The 23,218-nt window shown below is 52.6% G+C and overlaps 2 protein-coding genes across 2 annotated transcripts; both read right to left on the bottom strand.

Moving 5' to 3' along the window:
* Positions 1-124: 124 nt before the first annotated feature.
* On the bottom strand, positions 125-6,563 carry LOC134497252 (monocarboxylate transporter 13-like). The gene is made up of 5 exons (XM_063302921.1): positions 6,471-6,563; positions 4,664-4,880; positions 3,126-3,269; positions 1,601-2,377; positions 125-336 (listed from the first exon to the last, which is right to left on the bottom strand). The coding sequence occupies exons 1-5, from the start codon at positions 6,471-6,473 to the stop codon at positions 125-127; spliced, it is 1,353 nt and encodes a 450-aa protein (XP_063158991.1). The 5' UTR covers positions 6,474-6,563.
* Positions 6,564-12,224: 5,661 nt separating this feature from the next.
* LOC134495977 (monocarboxylate transporter 13-like) lies at positions 12,225-18,444 on the bottom strand. The gene is made up of 4 exons (XM_063301688.1): positions 18,226-18,444; positions 17,534-17,677; positions 16,272-17,036; positions 12,225-12,576 (listed from the first exon to the last, which is right to left on the bottom strand). Exons 1-4 carry the CDS (start codon positions 18,434-18,436, stop codon positions 12,314-12,316), a joined length of 1,383 nt encoding a protein of 460 aa, XP_063157758.1. The 5' UTR covers positions 18,437-18,444; the 3' UTR covers positions 12,225-12,313.
* Positions 18,445-23,218: the final 4,774 nt, after the last annotated feature.

Below are 23,218 nucleotides of genomic sequence, written 5' to 3'. Positions count from 1 at the left end.
GAGAGATCTCCCCTGTGTCTTTGTTAAAAGAGCAAGGTGGATCTGCTCCTGACTTCAGCAGGAAGCATGAAGAGGAAGTGGAGGATGAAGAGGCTTTTTTTTCCTGTTTGGTTGCTGGAACGAACTAGCCAGTTTTTATCTGGTCACGGTTTCTGCCTCCTGACTCCAAGGTCTTTGGGTCTCGGTGTTCGGCAGTGCCAGACGGCTGGGCTTTGGGGGGCCTTGAACAAGAGAAGTAGTTGGGCAACGTGAGAAGAACAAGGCTACCGGCCAAGAGGACGGCTCCAGCGGAGATGAAGGATGCCGTGAAGTTCCCTGTGATGTCTCTCAGCCAACCTGAAAGGCAAAATATGGGGGTTAGCTCTCAGGATGGGGCATAGCCAGCCTTTCCCCATGGACCCCCTCGGGTCCGCCCTCTGAGAAGGGAAGCTGTTTGCCTACAAGCCAGCTGAGTCCACTGTCATCCTTAAGCAGGTCAGGGGAAGTCCTGGAAGATGCCTTCACACCACCTGCAGATCTTGGTCGGTGCTAACTTTGCTTAAGGGTGCCTGCGTTTGGCCATTCTGTGGTTAAACTTGTGTGAGCCCAGAAAACGAGTGGAGGTTCAGCATGTTGTATAAAGACTGCAAAAAAATCACAGTATGACAGACTACAATCCTCTCCTCAGTAGAGGTCAGGATAGTAAAGCAGTCCAAAATGGCTCACGTAGGATGGATGTTTTCCTTCCTTCCTTCCTTCCTTCCTCCCTCCCTCCCTCCCTCCCTCCCTCCCTCCCTCCCTCCCTCCCTCCCTCCCTCAAATGGTGGCAGGTCTCCCCGACTTTGCAAACGGGCCCTTGGGTCCGAATGTAACTCAGGGGGTGGGACATGATGTGAGCTCTCGGGGCAACCCGTAGGGTGTGGTCAAAAAAGCCAAGATGGCAGCCCACACAACATGACCCATTTCCACCTGTTTTTATGTCTACAGTCCCTGCCCTGTGGCTGCTCCCAGTTTTCCCCAAGTGATCCTGACCTCTTGGCTGCACTTCAGAGAGGTTTCTGAAGCTCCTGTGATACTGGCCTGCGAAGGAGGGGAGGGTCCCTTAAAGCCCGACTGGGAAGCTGTGTGCCTGGCGACTTTAACCCTTTCTATGATGCCTAAACTGGCCGATGCCCCTTAAAACAGGCAGAGCTTCAATTGTACCGTCACAGCCACCCTCTTGACTTTTTTTTACCAAACCCACCACACATCCCTGCGAGTTCTATCTCCCCCGCATTTCAAGATCAATGACTGACATTTTGGACCCCCCCAGATGACTGCCCCCCTTTTCTTTCCTCCATTCTTCTAGAGTGGGGGGTTCCCAACAGCCACAGTTTTTTGTAGGGAAGAACCTTCCAAACAATTGCATCCATCTCTCAACCTTGGCCACTTTGAGACGGGTGGACTTCAACTCCCAGAATTCCCCAGCCAGCTGGCTGGGGAATTCTGGGAGTTGAAGTCCACCCGTCTCAAAGTGGCCAAGGTTGAGAAAAACTGATCTATGGTTTGAATGTGAACATTTAACTCAAAACGCAGGTGCGCTGGAGGATCTACTCTGAAGGGGACAACCCCAAAACTTTACCTGAAATGGGGGTCCCCACCAGGGCCCCCGTGCTCTCCAGCATATGCATGAATCCAATGCCTGCCAGCACGTATCTGGCACCGACAATCTCCACCAGGCAGGTGAACTGCAGCGGCACCAGGGCGCCGGCGAAGAATCCGTAGCAGAGGCCGAGGGGCATCAGGGTCTCCAGGCTGTGTCCCAGGGGCACCAGGGTGAGGGATATGCCGGTCAAGGCTGTCCAAAGGGTCAAGTCGTGGACGGAACGGGAGAAGACCCTGGTGTCTGCCAGCCAGCCCGCAAAAATGCGACCAGCCATGTCTGCGATGGCCGCGACCGACATGATGGAGGCGGCATCGTATTCTTGGCAACCCACGTCCCTCGCGTAGGCCACCAAGTGGGCATAGGGGACGAAGTACCCCGTGTCCACCAGGACAAAAACCAAGACGTAGCGCAGGAAGGGTCCATGATGCAGCAGCTCCAGCGCAGAGGCGGAGGCCAGAGTCCTTGACTCCTGGGGGAGGTCCCCCAACCTATCTTCGTGGGGTCCGCCTCCCCCCAAAGCCAAGGGGCGCAGCACCGCACCAGAGGCCACCAAGTTCAGAGACATTCCGGCCACGATCTGGAGGGCCCCTCGCCATCCGTATAAGTCCACCAGGTACTGGAAGAACGGGGAGAAGGCCAGCGAGGAGACACCGGCCCCCGATACGGCCAGACCCATGGCCAGCGTCCGTCGCTTCTCGAAGTAATGGGACACAGCAGCCACCGAAGGTGTGAACACAAGGGCCCATCCTAGCCCTGTGGCCAGTGGGAGAGAGGGAGGAAGGAGGAAACACTTGGGTGAGACTCAGCAGAGCCCCCACTTGATCAGACCCACAGGAGCCCCCATCCCGGAGACTTCCCGGCTGCTCTCTATGCCAACCACTGGGCATGGGAAGCTGCACCCAAGAAGGCCTTGAAGGATGCGGCATGTGGTCTCCTACACCAGCCTGGGAGAGGTTGATCCAGGCACTCTGGAAACCTGAGGTCCAGCTTATGGCAGCTCCATGTTCGGAAAGCGAGGGATGGTGGCACCAGGGCCGGGCACTCACTTGCGCACCGTGAGGCCTCCTGCTCCTTCGCAAAGGAACTGTGGGGCTCTCGGGCTTGAGAAGGGTCAGTGATGTGCAACTTAGGCTGGTCTCCTCCAGGCCTAAGTCAAATGCCCTGGTGGCCCTTCCCTTCGGAATTTGCCCTCCAACTGTCTCAAATTTTTGCTCTGCAGGGTTTTCTGTTGTTTTTAAAGCTGTGCCTTGCCGCTTGCTGAGACACTCAGTTTTCCAAGAACCAACTGTGCGCCCTCTGCGGCAAGGGTGAAAGCACTCTGCACATGCTCTGAGAGGCCACATTTGTGTTTGGCACCTAAGTCTTGAGACGTCTAGATGGCATCAGTCTGCTTGAAAAGCATTTTCCTTAGCGCAGAGGGTTTTCCCAAACTTTTCACTCTTCCTGTGCCCCTTTTCAAGCACCTGGGGGTGGGGGTGGGATGTTCACAGCAAAGCCCTACCTGTAAGCAGGCCAATGCTGAGGTACAGCTGGATCAGGTCGGTGGAGAAGGACGCCAGGAACAGCCCGCCACTTGCCAGAAAACCACCGGCCATCACAACAGGACGTGCCCCGTAGCGGGTGCTGAGGGTGCTGCCCATTGGACCTGTGAGAGAGTGGTGTGAAGAGCTTCGTAGACCACCGAGCCCCCTGCGCCAACCGCTCAGACCCCAGGTGTCCTCAAGAGATACTGGGGGGGGCGGGGGGACGACTGTAATTCCCAAGCTCCAGAAGTTTGGTTTCCCAAAACAGAGAAGAAAACTCTGCCACCCCCTTCCAGATTTGGACTGGCAGTTGACTCTCCCCTGGATGTGATGCCAGCCTAACTTTGCACCAGCAGGCTGGCAACCAGCTGAAGGCAGGAGACACAGTTCTCCTCTAGTTCGCTGCAGCTTCCAGACCTGCTCCCAGAGATGGCAGGACCAGCTGCAACCCCACGTAATTAACTGTATGCTTTGGGGAGGGTGCAGTACAGCTGCTTAGCCTGTAGTGCCAGTTTACAGGTAGACCTCACTTAACAACCACTTGTTTAGTGATGGTTCGTACTTAAGACAGTGCTGAAAAACTGGCTTACGACCAGTCCTCACACTTATGACTGTCGCAGTGTCCCTGTGGTCAGGTGATCATGATTTGGGTGCTTGGCAATCGGTTTACATTTACAACTGTTCCAGTGTCTCATGGCCGCATGATCACCATTTTTGACCTTCCTGGCTCTGGCAAGCAAAATCGATGGGGAACCATGTGACTTGCTTAACGACCATGTGATTTGCTTAATGACCACCACAAAAAGGTGGTAAAATCAGGTCAGTTTTGCTTAATGACTGCTTTGCTCAGCAACCAAAATTCCAGTCCCAATTGTGGTCATTAGGTGAGGACTACCTGTACCGTTTGCTAGGAATTCTGTCCAGCAAAGCAGACCAGGAGCAGTAGCACACCAAGCTTGTACATCCAGCCCCAGAGAGACAAACCATGTTAGGCTTAGCACGGCATGCTTATCAAATATCCTCCATCCTGAGGGCAATATTTGCTTTGCCCAAGGGTTCAGAAGCCAAAATAATCCGCCCCAGAAGTGAGTGAATTAGCAATTCATGCGGGGAAACAAAGCCCAGCTATTTCAGCTCAGGTTGGATGCTTCCTTCTAACTTTAAATGGTGCTGGAAAGAAATAGTCAAGCGTCCCCCCCCCCCTACAGTATAGCTAAAGGACTTCAAATTACTGTTTAACTTCTGCAGAGCCAGTTAGGTGCAAATGGCAAGGCTTGAAATACCTTTTCTGGCGATATTGTCTCTCTGCGCGCATCCAAGCGTGCCTCGGATGAACACCAAGCGCCGCTTTTGCTCCCGCCACCCCCACTTTCCCTTGCCGGGGCGCTCTGCAGAGGTGCTGGATTACAACCCCCATCGTCCCCTGCCATGCCCACTGGAGGACGCCGAGGTTCGCAGTGCCACGCTGAGCCAGCCGGCAAGTGCCCCTCCCTGCAAGCCCAATCTTCTCCTTTACTTGCAAACTGCAGGACGGCGATCCCCAGGGACACCACCCAGGAGACGGAGCTGGAAGATTCTCCGAAATGGGCCACAAACTCCACGAAGAAGACGCCGAAAGAGCGGATCACCCCGAAGACCAGGGCGGACTGCACGAAGCCCCCCAGGACGACCATCCATCCCCACCCGCCGTCCGGAAAGGCGGGACGCCCAGGAGAAGAGGCAGGAGGCTGGTCCTTTCGGGAGGCAGAAGTCGGGAGCAGCGAAGAGAGAGAAAAAACAACCAGCGAAGCCGCCCGGACGGTGGGAAAAGAGACAAAAAAGTTAAAAAAGCAACAGCTGGGGGGAAAAAATGGTACAAATGCAAAGCAATTCAACTCTCAAGATTTCACCACGTTTGCCATCAGCGTGGTTTGACTCTGCTATATTTCTTTTTCTTCGCCCTCTGCTGCTGCTTTTTAAAGCTGTGTTTAGGATTTTCCTCGGATATGCATCCTGTTTTTCCTCGTGTGTACCTCCTTACTGCTCCAAATTGGAATGATTAAAAAAAAATCCATAGAATTAAAGAAAAAGTCAGAGGGGTAGCAGAAGGGCTGTACAATTCAAAAGACAAAATTCAGAATTTTTCCTGGCTGGCTGCAAGGCAGACTTTTTTCTCCCCAGTGGGAGGGAGCAGATGTCGAGAGGGGGGGATTCTTGGAATCAGAAGCCCCCCTCGGGGAGTTCAGGCCACCCCTGTTCGTAGAATCATAGAATCATAGAATCATAGGGTTGGAAGGGACCTCGGAGGGCTTCTAGCCCAACCCGCTGCCCAGTTCTCTCAGCCCAACCTACCATGCAGGGTTGTTGTGTCAGGCATAAAATGGAAGAGGAACCCACGCCAGCTGCTTTGAGCAACTTACAAGACGCGCAGGAATAAATACAAATCCACAAACACTAGAATTCAGGGGGGCAATCTTACATTCGGGGGAAATTCAGGATCTTGACACACACACCCACGCTCCCAAACATCTGCAGGAGGAGACAATTGAGTGCGATTTCTCAATTTGAGACATGGAAAACCCATCCTTTAGAGCAGTCTTTCTCAACCTCAGCAACTTTAAGACGTGTGGACTGGAACTCCCAGAATTCCCCAGCCAGTTCCAGTCCACACGTCTTAAAGTTGCTGAGGTTGAGAAAGACTGCTTTAGAGAAACAAAGACCAGTTTGAGAAACATCTGGGGCCATAAAGGCATTCCACCTGGACAATAAAATATTTGTAAAAGAAGAAAAACTGTAGCTTGCTAGTCTCAGCTAGTTTGTGTCCCTAAACATGGGACAGAACCTGGCTGCACTTGTGGCTTAAATTACAGGCAGTTTAGAATCAATCTGTTCCCCCTTTCAGGGTGCCCCATTTTCCTCCCCAGCAGCTCCCCCCAAGGGGCTCCTGCCTTGAAAACCATTGCAATGAAACCCCAATGAAATGCGCTCACCACGCACATGCTCAGCCAGGTCCACCAGAGAGCTAACAGCTGTGATCGTCCAGTTAGTTAATGCCAATGTTAGTTTTTTTTTCCTTCTCAGCCTTGCCCCATCTGGTCCAGCTGCACATTTTCAGAATCAGTGAATCGTGCCGATCCAGAAAACGGGGGCTGTCGCTAACTGAGAGTCGTATGAATGCAGCCAGAACGAGGAAGACGAATTACCCACAGCGCTGCATCACCAGAAGTTCCATTTACAGACCCCCCTTTCTCCAGGAATGAAGTTTCTCTGCCCCGGGACTGTCCAAATTAAACCTCCCCCTCTGTCAGAACTTTTGCTGCCGAGGGGAGTCACGGGGAACCCACCATTGAACTGCGCTATGAGGACTTCGCTGCTGCACGAGACCCTTCCTGGCCTTTCCTGTCTCGGATGCTGAATTTAAGTGCGCCGCCTGCAGCCCAGCCTAGCCCAGCCCAGCCCAGCCAAGCGTGGTCCCTGCCAGGCCAAAGTCTGGCTCCCTGTCCTCAGATCCTCTTCCTTTCCCTGTCAATTAAGCAGCTACTCTTTCCGAAGGGCTGGCAGAGGGGGGCTGAGGGGTTTTGGGGAATAGACTCGGACCTGGCGGGCACAGGCCCAGGGGGCAACGTTCTTGGAAAGCCTTCTGCACCTGCATTGCCTGGGGTGGAGCTGCAGAATTCCGGTGGGTCATCTAGGAAGCTGCTGAGCAGGGATGGAAGAGCACTCTGCACAGGCTTTGAGCAGGCATCCCCACCTGGCCCTCTCTGGATGCAGCGACCTCCTCAAGGATGTCCTGGCGGGAAGGGGAGATTGGCTGGGAGCAGAGGGCATCTTTTTGGTTGCGGGGGCTTGCATTTAATTTTGGGTGAGGGGTATTCGGAGAAAGTATTCTGCCCAGTGGTGCAGAGCAGACAAGGCACCATCCCACAGGCAAGGCTGAGACTGTGTAACAGTACGGTGTGTGTGGGGGGTGTTTTTTCCCTATGATTTTTAAAAATGGCAGGAAACTCGTGTTAAAGCTTCCCTAAGAGGGTTTATGGGCCTCCCCCCTCCAAATGGGAGGAAACTGAGCTGCTAGTTTTCCGAGTGCGGGGACTGTACAGGCCCAGAGTGCTGAGCTGCCAATTCTTGGCCTAAAACAATGCTGGTTGAATTCGCACACTGCGCTGAGCCCAAAAGGGCGTGGTTTGATTGGGGATTTGTGTGTTGTGTGACTCCAGCCCTTAAGGCTCTTTTGCACCAACCCCCCCCAAACAACTTTAGGGTAAATGTGTGAATCTCACTGCTCCTGCTTGCTGCTTAGCCACAAGGCAAAAATCCAATATCCATATTAAGAGCAATACATTTATTAGGCCAGTTCAAAGGTCATCCAAAAGTGCAGAGCTTCGAGAATTCCTTCTCAGGCCAAATGTTACAAAAGCAAGCGAAGGAGCGGAGGAGGGAAAGGCAACTGGACGTGGGACTGAAACCTGCAGCGTCAGGAGAGTTTTCATATGTGCCTTACATCAGGAGCTTCTCCTGGCAGTAAAAATACTGGTTTCAGTGCGGGCTGTTGAAACGGGGCCATTTCAGATAAAATACTTACACTTCACTCCTGTTTGGGTGCGCCAATGGCTGCATGATCTGTCCCGGTTATTGGATTATTGGTATTGTGCTCTTTCCATTATTTTTAGGTGCACTAAAACCGATCAACGGATCTTTTTATTTTTATTTTTTTCACTTTTCTCCTGGAAGCAAAGCTGGCTGGGGAATTCTGGGAGGTGAAGTCCGCACATCTTAAATTTGCCGAGGTTGAGAACCACTGTACTATGTTTTGAGAGTAAAAATATTCCAGGCAGAGAAATACGATATTCAGTGACCGGTGGAAACCACAGAGATTTTGACCCGATGGCTAACATCACCCAGAGCTCCTCCAGAAGAGGCAGGCGGGAGCCAGGATGGATTTAGGGCCGCGAGATTTATTTATTCCCCGTTTTGGAAGGCAAAAAAATCTCAACTCACGCTGGTTCACCAAGAACTGAGGGGAAAAAAGTGGGAAAACGTCCTTGCAGTGGGATTGGCTTCCTGGTGCAAGTGAAATAAGCCATAAAAAATAAAATAAAAATAATCCTCCCCAAAGACTGGAAGACTAAGCCACAAGCTCTCCCCCCCCAGGAGTCAACTGCACAAAAAGAAAAAAAAAGGGAATGCAGGTAGTCCTCGCTTAACAACCACAATTGGGACCAGAATTTCAGCTGCTAAGCAGAGTGGTCATTAAATGAATCTGACCGGATTTTACAAGCTTTTTTGCAGTGGTCGTTAAGTGAATCACCCCAGGCATTAAGCAAACCACAATGCAATTCCCCATTGATTTTGCTTGCCAGAAGCTGGCCAGGAAGGTCAAAAATGGCAATCACGTGACCACAGGACACTGCAACGGTCATAAATGCGAACTGGTTGCTAAGTGCCCAAATCGTGATCACGTGACCGTGGGGACGCTGAGATGGTCCTAAGTGTGAGAATCGGTCTTAAGTCGTTTTTTCAACACTGTTGTAAGTCCGAACATCACTAAATGAATGGTTGTTAAGTGAGGACTACCCGTAACAGAGAATTTCAGAGAACAAGTCTTTGAGAGCGACTCTGACTTCAGTGGAAGTCTTTCCCAGTTGACTTTTCTGTAACTTGGTCCCCTCCATGTAGGTTGGATTCAAGCCCCATCCCACTGAGCCATTCAGTTTGAGGATGATGGGGACTGTAGTAGGGTCCAGGGTTTCCATTATATTAGGGACTAGGGACATAAAATACCTTATGCTCGGCTTGGGGCTTAAAAACAAAGCTGTGTGGGTTCCTCTGGGGCACAGAGATTTTTCCCTGTGAACTTTCCCTTTCGTGCTCCAAAGGGCAGAAGGGGTCCCTTGGCCAGTGCCCGGGCGGCCAGCTTGAGGCAAAGTCCGGCCTGGAGATGCCCTACCTCCCCCCTCAACATTTCTTTGAAAGCTGCAGGGCCCCTTCCTGGCCGAAGGTCTCCGGAGAGCTGGCAAGAGGATCTGGAAACCGAACCCTCCCGTCCTGCCATCCCACACCAGAAACCCAGCCCAGCAAGGCTGACGGGTAAAAAGAAGAGCCTCTGAGAATGTGCAGAGTGCGACGCTCTACCTAGAACTAGTCAAATCCTCTTGACAGGCATTTCCCAGGGCAGCAAATGCGGTGTTGTGAATTCAGCCTTGGGGTGGCATGGCACCCCTGCGGGGAAGGTGGCACCCCCAAAGGTTTAGGGCCGCCTGCAGGGCCTTTCCATCCCTTGCCATCAAGCAGACCCTTTTGCTGCGGCAGAGGTGTCCAGGGGGTCAAAAAAGTCAAGATGGTGGTCACACCTATGCGATCCAAGCCACCTCTTTTTTACGTGCGTCACCACGCCCCTGCCCATCACCCATCCTCTGACTAACTTTTCTGAAATATTTATTTTACTGCCACTTATACACTGCCCCCACCCATCCAGACAGGCCTGTTCGGCTTCAGCCCTACACTAAATGTGGCAAGGGCGCAAACCCAGGAGCTGCACCAGGCTCTGTGTCAGCAGAGAGTGAAAGCGGCCCCCAGTGAGGGCCGCCCCGTAACTCCACTGCAAGGGGTGAGTCGAGGCCCCCAATGTTGAGAGGGAGCAGGAGACAGGCCTATTCTTATTGTTATTTTATCCCACTGTTTTTACATATAACCCAAGGTGGCGAACATGGCTCATACTCTTGCCTCCTACTTTCCCCACAACGACCCTGTGAGGCGGGCTGGGCTGAGAGAGAGGGGATGGCTAAGGGAGATCTAGAACTCACCGTCTCCTGGTTTCTAGGCCAGCCCCTTCATCACTACACCAAACTGGCTACACAGGCTATTTGCAAAAATAACGATACCCTCGGTAAAGGACATTAGTATTTAAAATCTGATATTTGCAGCAGGTTGTAAAGCTTTCACAATACAAAAACAATAAAAGTCCTTCAAAAAGGAAGGGGAAGGAACAGAATATAGCAATTCCTATTCCTCAGGCTTACATAACTTATAACATTGGCAGTTGTGCAAAAATTGTAATTTCTGAGTGTCCTGAATACTGTATAATTACAAAATGGAAAAAGTTGTTGAAATGAGGATTTGGGGTACGGAAAAATGAGAATTTTGAGGATAGGATTCTCTCCTATGTATTGATCACCACCTAGGACCCAACACCCCCAATATAGAGGTAATTAAGAAGAGTAAACCCAGCAACCCCCAGGGACAGCAGAATTGAGGAAAAAGAATTGGAAAAAAATTTAAAATACAAAGATCGAAGAGTCAAAATGGGTAGATTATGGAAAAGATCTTGCAAAGTCACCCCTTTGGTTAATGGCTTTTTAGATGAAATAACAGTGTTGTTTTGTTTTGTTTTTACAAAAACTAAATATTACAATTATATTAACTGTGGATTAAAAGAAATAAAATTTTACTGGGCACGTAACTTACAATTTTACTCGGATAATTCCTAGTTTCCTGCCTGGAGCTCGAATTTCCACAGAACCCCAATCAAAGGGAAGGTTTTCTTAGACTGTTCTTTGAACTGTGTTATTTCCTTGATGAATAAAATATAACTGCCTCACCCACCACCGCGCAAACCGATTTCCCAGCTGGTTTGCTTGTCGTCTTATTCCCAGAGTTTTAAAAAATTGTTCAATTAATAAATAAGAGTTCCAAACATTTTCTCCGAAGACGCTTATCCTAAATCCACACATACGCATATAGACTAAACTGTACGTTTTCTTTACAGCTTCACCCATCCCACGTCGCACTACATCGCACATCGCCCCCAGCCAGCATGGCCAAGTTGTAGTGGCTGGGGGCGATGGGAAAGGTAATCAGATGCACCCAGATCGCCCCCTGCTGGGCACGGAGAGTTGGCACTTGGAGCTCAAGGGTTCTTTTTCTTTGCTAAGACCTGGCACAGAATTCGGGAACTGATGAATGGAGGGGAGATGGGGGGCATCTGAGTCACCTGGAGGATGCACAGGAGAAGGGGGGCATTTTGCAAAAACCCACAACTTGAAGGGAGACCCTTACCACCACAAGGGGTCTGCATAGGCAGTGGGACTCTTCAACTACCTGAGCAGAGGCTGGTCCCCCAAACAGACACCCCTCCCTGGTGGGCTTCCAAGAAGCCACCCACAGCAGAGGACCCATCAACCTGGCAGGAAGGAGGAACCAGGTGGAAAGCAGCAGGGAGGAGGGGACCACCCAGGCAAGAGGTATCTGCAGGGAGAGAGTCAAAAAAGTCAAGATGGAGGCCCAACCAGGGCTTTGATTGGTTGGTGTGGCGCCATCTTGACTTTTTTGACCCCCTGTGAACACCCCTGGTTGGGGCCAAACTTTCTGCTGGCAAGGAGACCATCTAAGAATCAGCACGTGCCCTCACAGGCAGCGAGGAGCCAGCGAGGGAATTTGGGCTGGGAAGCTGTTTGGGGGAAGGGGGGCAGTTGGCAAGAAAACCCTGTGGGGCAGCTTGCACCCAAACGGAGCATGGCCACCTTGCTCTTGGGGTGGCAGGAACTGAGGCAGCCGAGGCAGGTTTCAGCTGGGAGATTTAGCCGGCCGGATGTCCAGTGCTAGATTTTGAGCCCGTCCCAGCCCAGGGACCAAGCCCGCGATTAGCCAAGGCAGCCGGGTGCCCTTGCTGTGCTCTGCACCCCAGCCCTCAAAGGCCCATGGTGCAGCCCCCCAACGGAGCCAGGCCACCAAGGGGACATCCATTTGAAATGGGACTTGTACTTTCCCCATCTGGCCACGGAGCGGGCCCTCCAAGAGGGGGCTGGTAGCAAGGCAAGGGGCCTCCCATTCCAGGGCGGTGGAGAAGGGGCCAGGGAACCCACTGGGACTGGCACCCTGAAGGCCAGAGGGAGGCTGCTCAGGCAGGACTGCCCAGCGGGCACCGCTTCAGCATCCAAAGCTTGATCTTCCTAAAAACCAGCTCCTTTGCACACAGAGGAACGGCGGACCATTTGTTTAAGGCACTGGCAAGTAAATCAGTAGTAAGACATGTAGCTGCAATGAATGACCTCCTTTCTTGAGCACACGCAGAAACACCCTCACTCACTCACACACACACACACACATATATGTCTGATCAGGTCCAAAGAGTCCTCCGTCTCTGCTCCCAGCTCTGGATCCGCAGCAACCTTTGGCCTCCTGCAGGCGCTCAGCTCTTCAAGGGGGTCTGCTCTGCCACCGGCCCCACTGTGCAGGAGGGGCACTTTTCAGGAGGGAGGACTGCAGGGGCCACTGAGGCCAACCGGCTGCCATCTCCGGCCTCCCCGCTTGCCCTGGCGTCCTGCCAAGCCGGCTGGGTCAGGCAGCTGGAGAAGTTGGGCACCGTCATCAGCACGAGGCTGCCGGCCAGGATGAAGGCACCAGCGGCTAGGAAGGAGGCCGCGTAGCTGCCCGTCAGGTCTCTCAGGCAGCCTGAAAGAAAAGAGCCAAACGTGAGCTGGAGCCAGCAGGTCTCAGGGTGAACGGCGTGTGACTCAGTCGCTGACAGCAGTCGACCGACTCGCCCTGGGCATCGATTTACTCAGAAAACAGGCAATTTGAGAAGAGACAAATCATGGAGTGTAAAATCACACAGGACCCAGGGAAAGAACTCTCTCCCCCTTTCTCCAAATCCTGGGGCCAGGGCTTACCTAGTGAAGCTGGTCAGATCCAGCAAATGCCCGTACAGGTAGTCCTCAACTTACAACCATTCATTGGTCAAAGTTATGACGGTGCTGGGGAAAGTGACTTGTGACCAGTCCTCACACTTACGACTATCATGACGTCCCTGCAGTCACATGATCAAAATTCAGGTGCTTGGCGATCGGCTCACACTTACAACGGTTGCAGCATTCCTGGGTCACGTGAGCACCATTTGCAACCTTCCCAGCCAGCTTCCGACAAGCAAAGTCAATAGGGGATGCCGGATTCACTTAACAACCATGGTGATTCACTTAACAACCTTGGCAAAAAAGGCTGTAAAATCAGGTGTGACTCACTTAACTGCCTCGCTTAGCAACAGAAGTTCCAGTCCCAATTATGGTCGTAAGTCAAGGACTACCTGTATAGCAACCGAGGGTCCGTTGGCATCTGGAGTGCCGTGTACAGTCCTGGTGGCCATTGTTGAAACCAGAGGTAATAGAGCTGGAAAAAGTGCAGAAGAGGACAAGCAAAGTGACCAGGGGCTCCGACACTTTCCTTGCCAGGAAAGACAAGAACACTTGGGACAGCTTAGCTTGCAAAAGTGGGGGACCTGGTCCAGCTGGGTACTTTCATACCCGGCCCGGAGAAAGCGGACAGGGAGAAGCAATTCTCCTTCTCCGAATATGGGGACCAGGGGTCATCCGGTGAAGGTGGCTGGAAGGAGATTTAGAAAGACAAAAGAAGGCCCATCTTCACTCAGTTCATAAGCAACCTGTGGAACTTACTGCCACAGGACGCAGAGATGGCCTTCAATCTGGGTGGAATTCAGAAGGGACGGGATATATTCATGGAGGACTGGTCTACCTTATTGGCCTGGAAGACTCCATGTTACTTCTGGACTGGGGACAGATACTTCCAAGCAAAATACATTCAGGCATGCCATCGATTGATGGATCATTTGGGCGTTACCATTAATACCCAAAGGCCTTCCTGAAGAGCCATGGTCTCACCTGCTTCCTGAAGGCCGGGCTGGGGGGGTCCATTCTCACTTCAGGGAGCCACCAGTTCCAAAGGAGGAGAGTTGCAGCAGATAATGCCTGCCATCGGACCACCTCCCATCGTACCTCCTGGTAGGTGTGGGCCCTTGGCAGGCACTCCCTTGTTCTCCAGGTGAGACAAGGCAAAGGTGGTCCCTAAGATACCCAGGCCCTGAATATAGGGCTTCATAGGTAGCCACCACCACCTTGAACTACACTCAGAACCTTACTGGTAACCAGCGTACCTCCTACAGCAGAGGCGTACCGTGACAGAATCATGAATGAACATGGGTGCTGCTGCCTTCTGGACCAGTGTAAGTTTTTGGGTGGTCTTCACACTCAACTTCATGTAGAATGACTTTCAGTGTTTCTCAACCTTGGCAACTTTAAGTTGTGTGGACTTGTGTGGACTTCAATTCCCAGAGTTCCCCAGCCAGCCTTGATAGCCTCCTGACAGCAAGTCATAAAGTTGCCAAGGCTGAGAAACACTGATTTACACGCCAAGGGTAATGAGTGACTATCTTCCGTGCTTCCTGTTCCAGGTTAGCTCACAACTGCTGCCTCAACCACCTCCTGGACATGTTCTCCATCTGATCTTGGAGGAGGGGTTGCAAATCCAGGAGGACCCCCAGATATACTCTCTGGGGGGGCATAACTCTATCAAGGGAGAAAGATAGTACAGTTGGCATCTGAATCCACAGCCACTCCATCTTGTCTGGATTAAGTTTGAGGCTGTCTTCCCCCACCCATAGCTTGACAGCCTCCAGACAGCAAGTCATGACTTCCACCACAACTGGCTGTCGTCTGCACATTGATCATGCTTCACCCCGAACCAGGACATGACCTCTCCCAGTGGTTTCCTCACTGCCTTCCTCCCCAACCACCTTCGGGACCCGTTGACTGCAATGCTGGGCCACCAAATCCCAACCCTCACAGGTGGTCCAAAGAGGGACTGTGGTCAACAGTACTGAAAGCTGCTGAGATCTAGGAGGACAAGGACAGTCATGCCAGTTCTATCCAAGTCCTGCCCCAGGTCATCCATAAGAGTGACCAATGCGGTCTCCATCCCACGCCTGGGTCTGAATCCAGACGGTCACGGGTCCAAACAAGCCGTGCCCTCCAGAGCCCTCTCCAATGCAGCACCATCATTTCTTCAGCACCGTCCCAAAAAACAGGAAGATTAGAGATAGGATAATTTTTCACTAATTTTGATAAGTCCAGGCATTGAGCCGGTGAACCACTGCCTCTTTAAGGAACTCGGGGGTCTCTCCTGGCCTCAAGGAAGCCCTGTCAGAGCCCAGATCCATCGCCCTGGTGGCTTATATTAGCTAAGTAGAGCAAGGGTCCAAGCTGCAAGCAGCACAGCCAAGATCACCAAGGACGCTGCCCACTTCCTCAGGATCCACAGGGTCACAAACCTCCAGATAGATTACTTCTGTCTGGTTGGATTTGCACCTCGTCTTTCTTGCCTTCAGCAGGCAACCCTCCAGGCCAGCCTTTCTCAACCCTTGAAATATTTCTCAGGCCTCAGGGAACCCCAGCCCATTCAGGCTGAAATAGAGGCTACAAGTTACAAATCATTCTATTCGTTTCATGGGTGAGCCTGTCTATATACATTAAAGTGTTCTTAAATTGAAAATAAAAAAATGAAACTTACCTCTTTAATGTGAAGTTGCCCGAGTTTGAAATAATGTTTGAAATAAATTGTGATCTCCCAAGGAACCGGTTGGCATTTCTTTGTTTTTGCTTGGACCAAGCCACTAGGTTACCATGGTAATTGAGTACTTTCTTAAGTATCGGCAGGGTGAAGAGGTCAAACTTAATTGTCCTCAGTTTGGGTGTTGGGGCTGCATTGCCTGGGGGAGGGCAGCTTGCCTGGGCTTGTTTAGTTTCGCTTTTGTAGCCTTCCAGCACAGCCTCTCTTCCCAGTCCTCTCTGAGCGCATGTGAATGCACAAGCTTGAAAATGTTTTTGTGCTTTCTGTAAATACATTTATTTTTATAGAAATGCCTGGTGTGTGATTTTTCTGATCTCTTGGGCCAAACGCTTTCTAGCACTCTGACAACCCCTACTGACCTCTTGTGGAACCTGAGGGTGCTGCGAAACCCTGGCGGAGGAACCCTGCTTTAAGCATCTCTTCACCCATTTCACTTCCTGGAACTCCTCAGCAAACCAAGGTGTTACATGGGATCAGCAGTTGGGGATCAGTGTTCGGGGCAATCCTATTGAGCACCCTAGCCATCTCCATATTCCAGAGTTCAACAAGCCAACCAACAGATCACTGGGAAACCCCCCAAGCATGATCAGAAAACCCACAAGATCCACCAGACAACTCAACACCTACCAGGTTAGAATTTGCTTCCTCCTGAGACCTGGATATCTGTAATGCCACAGGAAAACAGAAGAATGAGTTCTGAAGGACAGTGCAGCTACAGATGGGTTACTTACCCGACAGGGGGGACCCCAAGAGTCCCCCGATGCTTTCTATCATTTGCAGCAGCCCCATGGAACTGAAGATTTTTTCGATGCCCACGATCTCGGGAACGATGGAGAAGACCACGGGCGTCAGGGCTCCGGAGAAGAATCCATAGCCAAGGCTAATGGCCATGAGGACGGGGTAGGTGTGGCCCCAGGGGATGAGCAGCAAGGAGATGCCTGTCAGGAAGGTCCACACCACCAGGAGGTGGATCAGCTGAGACGACCTGCAGCTGCCCAGCCAGCCGGAGAAGAGGCGACCGCACAGGTCCGCCACCGCCGCCAGAGACATCAGGAAGGCGGCCTGGTACTCATCGAACTCCAGCTCTCTTGCCCGGGCCACCAAGTGGACATAGGGGACAAAATAGCCTGTGTTGACCAGCGTGATGGCCAAGACGAAACGCATGAAAGGGCAGTGGGAAAGAAGCGGCAGCCCAAAGAGGGTAGAGACTGTCTTCCAGCACGGCCCGCCCAGCCCTCCGCCAGGCAGGTCCTCCTTCAGGGTCAAGGGCCGGATCAGGGCGCCACAGACCACGAGGTTGAACGACATGCCTGCCACAATCATCATGGCCCCCCTCCAGGCGTAGGTGTTGACCAGGAATTGGAAGAGAGGGGAGAAGGCAAAGGAGGAGAGGCCCACGCCGGTCAGGGCCAAACTGGTGGCCAGTGTCCGACGCTTCTTGAAGTAGCGAGCCACGGAAGCCACGGAAGGCGTGAAGACCAAGGCCCAGCCGAAGCCTGCAATGAAACCAAAGGCTCCTTCCAGCCTCCCTGTTGAGCAACAACCTTTTCTGAAGGACAGAGATCTTCTACAGCTTATTCCAAGATGGCAGCAGCCATGACATGCAAAACTCTTCCCGTCTTGGTGGCGGCCATCTTGGAAGAAAAATTAACTTTGCCTTTGACTTATTTGCTTGCTCGTGGGATTTATACCTGCCCCAATCAAGTTGGCAACGAGTAGAGCAGTGTTTTTCTACCTTGGCAACTTTAAGATGGGTGGACTTCAACTCCCAGAACTCCCCAGCCAGCAAGGCTGGCTGGGGAATTCTGGGAGTTGAAGTCCACCCATCTTAAAGTTACCAAGGTAGAAAAACACTGCTCTAGACTGAAAGGGGCTGGCTTGGAGATGCTGGCTCTGTGGAAGAGTTGGGGATTTTTAGAAGCAGCTAATTTCAGGGCAAGGTTTGGGCAAGTCACTGGACAAGGGAGAGAAGGTGGGATTTTTAATAACATACCTGACAGAAGCCCAATGCTGAGATATAAATGCACCAAACTGGTAGCAAACGATGCCAACAGAAGCCCCAGGGCCGAGAAGAACCCACCGGCCATGATAACGGGCCGAGCCCCATAGCGGGTGCTCAAGGCGCTCCCCACAGGACCTGCAAGGAACGACAGACAGACCCCCGTTACTCGGGAGGGGGGAACACAATCCGCTTCCCCATTTATGAACCAGGAATGATGCCAAGCTCCCCCTGGCTCTTACGGCAAGGTGGATCCTCAGGCCAGGGCACGTGCCCGTAGGGCCGAGACACAAGCTTCTTCCAGAGGAGCTGCACCCTCGTCCCCAGTGCCCACGCTACCGAGGTTGGAATACTTAGTCTTATCCCGCAGCTTCACTGACCCAGAAGGAGGATGGCTCTGACGGGCTGTTCAGAGCACCTACGGGCCAGTGTTTCGCAATCGCAACAACTTTAAGGTGAACGAATTCTGGGAGTTGAAGTCCACCCCCCTTCAAGTCACTGAGACTGGGAAAGACTGACTGGCTGGGGAATTCTGGAACGGGAAGTCCACCCACCTTCAAGTCGCCGAGAAGCCCTGTCCTGCAGGATAACAGCTGTTCCTTGGGGTTTACTGAAGGGATCCCCCCAAGCGGGCCCTTTCTTCCCCGCCCCCCAGCGCTCGCTCACCCGTCTCGCCCTGGACTCACTGGCAAACTGTTGCACCGCGATCCCAATGGACGTGATCCACGAGATCCGCCCGGACAGTTCCTCGAAATGCTCCACAAACTCCACGAAGAAGACGCCGAAGGAGCGGATGACGCCGAAGACCAGGGCGGACTGGAGGAAGGCGGCCAGCACCACCACCCACCCCCAGCCTCCGTCCGGGGGGGCGGGGCCGGCGGCTCTCCGGACCAGCATGGACCCTCCGGGGGGCAAGAAGAGAAGGAGGGGAAGACGGGACGTTGCGTTTGCACCCCCTGCAGAGAGGGGCTGGGTTGAACCCGGGGTCGTCCTTTTCCCGTCTGCTTTTTGGTGGCTGTTCATTGTTGTCCACATTGAGCGCTTTCGGTTACTTGCCGAGTGTGGTCAAAAAAGTCAAGATGGCAGCCACAACAGCAATCAAATCACGCCACCTGCTTCTCACGTGTGTCCCAGAGCATTGAGCACACCGTTGTGGCTGCCATCTTGACTTTCTTGACCTTCCCCGGCGGACAGCCCCGGTTACTTGGCGGCTCCAGGGGTCGCTTGAACCCAGGAGACAGGTTCCCTCGGGAACCGCACTGAGCACGTGTGAACGCAATCTAACACGTGCCAGGATTTTCTAATCCTGCTCCGTAACCCGTAAAAGTGAACATTTGGGGGCCGCTTGGCACTGGCCCCAACTTTTGGGCTCCCTCCCAGGGAGAGAACGACAGTGGAACAGGAAAATGGAACTGGCTATGGCAGACTCCGGGTGCCCGGCATCGAAACAGGGGAGGGGGCTTCTGAGGATGCGCAAGGCTCTCTTCCCTCGGCTGCAATTGAGCAGCCTCTGCCCTCCTCAAAAGGGCAGGCGCTTCTCACCCCCGGCCAGCCCTTCTCTGCACCCCCATTGCCCTCCCCCGGGAGGATTCCGGGAAGCCACGAGCTGCAGAGGCTGTCCCTGCCTTGTGCAGGCAGGTTAGCCGTGGGCGGGGGAGGCGGGGGGGGGCAAGAAATCCAGACGCGCTGGGTCCTTTCAAGCTGCACACGATCCAGAGCGGAAAGCAAGGGGGGCCTTCTGGGATAACGGGGGTCCGAGGACCCCCCTTCCTGATGCTGCCCCCGCAAAATGGAGCGCAGCCCGCCGCGCGCCCAAGCCCAGCAGACGAAGCAACCGAGATGCCCGCGCCCGTTTACTGCCCAGCAGCTTTGCCCCCCAACCCTTTTCTTACCGGGAAGGGCGGGGGGGGGCACCGAGCTCGCGCCCCCCTCGGCGGCAACAGCGGGCCAGGCGGCGGCGGCGGCGGCGGCGTTGTTGCAGGACTCCGAGGGGGCGGGGCCTGCGGCGAGAAGCCCCGCCCCCTCCCTCTCGTTCATCGCGTTCCAAGAGTCCCTTCCCACGGCGGGGGCGGGAGGGCCGTCGAGAGCTGGCGCAGCCGCACTGAGGGCGTGCGAGGACGGGGGTCGCGGTGGGGGGCTAGAGAAAATGCGAAAGGTTGCGAAGGGAGGACAGGTGTCTCTGCGCCGGCTCACCTGCCAGCCGCCCCCCCCGGCCTACAAATCCCATGCGCCCTGGCCGGCTGACTCGCTGGAATGGACCGCCACGCGTCTGGGAAGGGGAGCAAACCTCCAGCTGCAAGGCAGTCTACCTGAGCAACCGTTGATGGAGAGAGGGCATACCTGCCTGGGGGATGCTGCCCCGGGCTGGAGAGGGGATGCTTCAGCCTGGCGGGGGCGGGCTTGGGAGGATTTGGGAGCTGGGGGCCTGCGCGGGAGAGGCAGGAGGGCTGGCCCCTCTTGCCCCATCTCCCCGCCCATAGGTCTGCCCTCCTTCCCTTTTCTCTCCCCTCCCCTGCTGCATGGCCTCTGGCTTCTCCAGGTGAGCCAGAGTTGTAGTCCAGAGAACCTTTACGGTTGGGGAGCTGTTCTCTTAGTGCCCCCTCCCTGGGAAAAAAAAGTTACCTGTTGTTACTGCACTTCCCTGGGAAGGTGTGCGAAGGTCGCTCTGGAAATGAGATGGAGTGTAAGAGGAGAGCTGCCTTCGCCTGGGGTTGTAAAAAATCAGCCTGGAGAGCCACATCTTTTCCTACTGGCCAGTTTTATTCAAAACCAGAAGCAGAGGGCTGTTGTGGAGATAAACGGAGGTGTCGGTCCCCTTGACAGCCACCTTGAAGTCCCGGGGGAACGTCCAGGTACCTGCTGAGCATCTTTTGTCGTTCTGGGTCTGGCATATTATGGGGAAAGCCACATTTGCTGGTCAATTCTGCAGCCTCGTGACTGTAAATTGTCCTGAGCATTTTAGCCCCTCTCTCCTTAAAACTTTCCTTTTTTGTCCTCTAGCAGGTCAAGAGCAGCTTATACTTTAACCCACCTCCTGCTGTTACCTGGAATTTTAGGCTTCATTATTAGCATTAAAAAAAAAAAAGGTGATATTAGCATTTTTAACATGGCAGGCTAGGCCTCTTTTCTAACCTTAGGAAAGCATGTTTTAATTCTGGGCCGAGGCCTTTTTTTTTTTTTTTTGGTATGCAAGAACCGGCCATTTCAGCAACTAAAGAAGAGAGAACCTTTTCTGGAACTCCTTGAATACACTTGCAAGTTTTAAAGATACAAACCAGGCTGGAAAAAGGAGTGAGAAAACCCATACATTTGCCACTTGTGGAACCTTTTCTAGAATCAATGTTTCCTACGGTTCAATTCTCATGTGTAACCAACATCTTTTTGATGAGTTGCTTTCTGACCTGTCCCATATACCAAATGTATGTATCATTTGTTTCTGTACCCTATAAAAAGGATTGACCCCCCCCAATAAATGCTTTTTGCTTTGCCTTGAGTACTCGTGATTCCTGTTACTGGGTGGGGGCAAAAAAGCCACTTTGCAAAATTCAGGCACCACGTTCTTACCAGCTCCATGCAAAACTCGGGGTGCCTGGGTTTCTAGGCAGCCCAGCCCTGGCCCTGAGCATTGCGCCAAGTCCCACTTTCTTTAGTCAAACTTGGCCACGTATGCGTAACACGGTAAGACACAAACGACAACACTAACAGCGTAGAGGGCAATAAGGTGCTACGCCAACGTCAAACGAACCAGATAATATTGTAGGTCAAACAGCCTCAATGAATGTGAGAGTCTGCTGATCCTCCTACCTGGAGTGCGACAAAAAGTCCCCAATAATAAATCAGGGTTGGGGGCTGAGTTGACCCTTACATCATGGCCTGGCATGATGCACCCAGAATGGGTTACTTAAGGGCATATTTTAAAAAAAATGGCCAGGATGGGGCCATTCAGAAAAATTAGACCATTGTTTCCCAACCTGGCCAACTTTAAGATGCGTGGCCTTCAACTCCCAGAATCCCCCAGCCAGCTTTGCTGGGAGTTGAAGGCCACACATCTTAAAGTTGGCCAGGTTGGGAAACACTGAATTAGATTATAATTTTCTAGGACTCCAGGTTGCAAGGGCCTCTTCAACAACTTTGCAAACATCAGTTCTGACCAGCAGAGGGAACACACAGCAATTCATTTATTTCTCAAACGAGACATTCACTCTGGGGGAGGGAAGGAACCATCTGCTGACTCAAAGTCCAAAGTGCAGCAGCGCAATTTTCCCCGTATGGAGAGGCATCCGAAGAAAAAGCTTGATCCGTTTGACCAGAACCCTTGCCGTTTGGGAAGATGATTTCTTTCATTTTTAATTTCACATCCTTGTTGGCCAACTTTCCGCGGGGAAGCATCTCAGAGTGGCTTGCAATCAAAGCAGCAGCAAAACACACAATTGACCAGATGTTGGCGCAGAATAATTCAATGCTTAAAAATTAAAAAAGGCGGGGGAACATTCTTTTGACATTCTTACTGGGAAGACCTGTTTTAAATTAACAGAGATTAGGTTAGATTAGATTAGATTAGGATTAGATGAGATGAAATGAGATGTAGTCCTCACTTAACCACCGTTCCTTTAGTGATGGTATTGACTTACAACGGTGGAAAAAATGACTTACAAGTGGTCCTCACACTTACGACCATCACAGCGTCCCCGCACTCACGTGATCACGATTTGGGCACTTGGCAACCAGTTTTCATGTATGGCCACTGCAGCGTCCTATGGTCACATGATCTCCATTTTTGCCCTTCCTGGCCGGCTTCTGGCAAGCAAAATCAATGGGGGACCATGTGATTCACTTAACAACCATGTGGTTCACTTAATGCCCGGAGTGATTCACTTAACAGCTGCCGCAAAGAAGGTCATAAAATCAGGTCAGGTTCACTTAATGACTGCTTCGTTTAGCAACCAAAATTCTGGTCCCAATTGTGGTCGTTAAGTGAGGACTACCTGTGGATTGGATTGGACTGGATTGGAATCTGGCCTGCTGCAAAACCCTAGCTCAACCATCTGCAGGAATCTCTCTACGCCCCCCTAAACCTCACTGACATTCTTAGAATATTCAAATGGGCAGAAATTGATCACGGTTTGAAAAAATGACAAGGGTGATCTGGAATGAAGGGGAGCATCTGTCCAGCTACGTGGGGAAGAGATGACGCTGACTTTCAGTTACTGGCCACATCCTCCCTTGCTGCTGTTATTCTACTTTGGTGTTTCTCAGCCTTGGCGGCTTTAAGACGGGTGGACTTCGACTCCCAGAATTCCCCAGCCAGCATAGCTTGTAGGCTTCTTGAAGACTGATGATGAGAAGAAACAATGCAGGCAGGATGCAAAATCCCAGCTGAGGGCTTCGCTTTCCATAAGCGCCGATGGTTCTGCTTTGCTTCTCCTTGATCTCCACGGGCTTCCTTTTGGACGGTGGGCGGGAGGCCTTTCTTGAACTGATGGTGATGACGATGATGGCGATGGAGGCCAAAAGGGTGGGAAGTGGGGACCTCTGGGTTTCAGGGGCCTGCATCGTTGGGGAGCTGGACCAGGTGAGGAGCCAGGAAGGAAAGCCCCCCTGCCCGTACCCGCCCGGGCCTTCTGGGCTCCTGCCCCAGCGTGAGTCATGTGGGGGGGGCAGTATGGAAGAGGATCTGCC

This window comes from Candoia aspera, chromosome 4, assembly GCF_035149785.1.
Source record: "Candoia aspera isolate rCanAsp1 chromosome 4, rCanAsp1.hap2, whole genome shotgun sequence".
NCBI lineage: Eukaryota > Metazoa > Chordata > Lepidosauria > Squamata > Boidae > Candoia > Candoia aspera.
The sequence above is the reverse complement of the archived record's forward strand: the minus strand, read 5'-3'. Positions and strand labels throughout refer to the sequence as shown.

Bases quoted from the DNA above. Each gene is read 5' to 3' on its own strand.
- LOC134495977 (XM_063301688.1), bottom strand. From the start codon at position 18,436: ATGCTGGTCCGGAGAGCCGCCGGCCCCGCCCCCCCGGACGGAGGCTGG. The intron at 17,678-18,225 runs GTGAGTCCAGGG...CGTTCCTTGCAG, and splicing joins CGCGGTGCAACAGTTTGCCA to GTCCTGTGGGGAGCGCCTTG. The intron at 17,037-17,533 runs GTATGTTATTAA...GTTTCATTGCAG, and splicing joins CAGCATTGGGCTTCTGTCAG to GCTTCGGCTGGGCCTTGGTC.
- LOC134497252 (XM_063302921.1), bottom strand. The intron at 3,270-4,663 runs GTAAAGGAGAAG...ACTCTCTCACAG, and splicing joins CGCCGTCCTGCAGTTTGCAA to GTCCAATGGGCAGCACCCTC. The intron at 337-1,600 runs GTAAAGTTTTGG...TTTGCCTTTCAG, and splicing joins GGTGGGGACCCCCATTTCAG to GTTGGCTGAGAGACATCACA.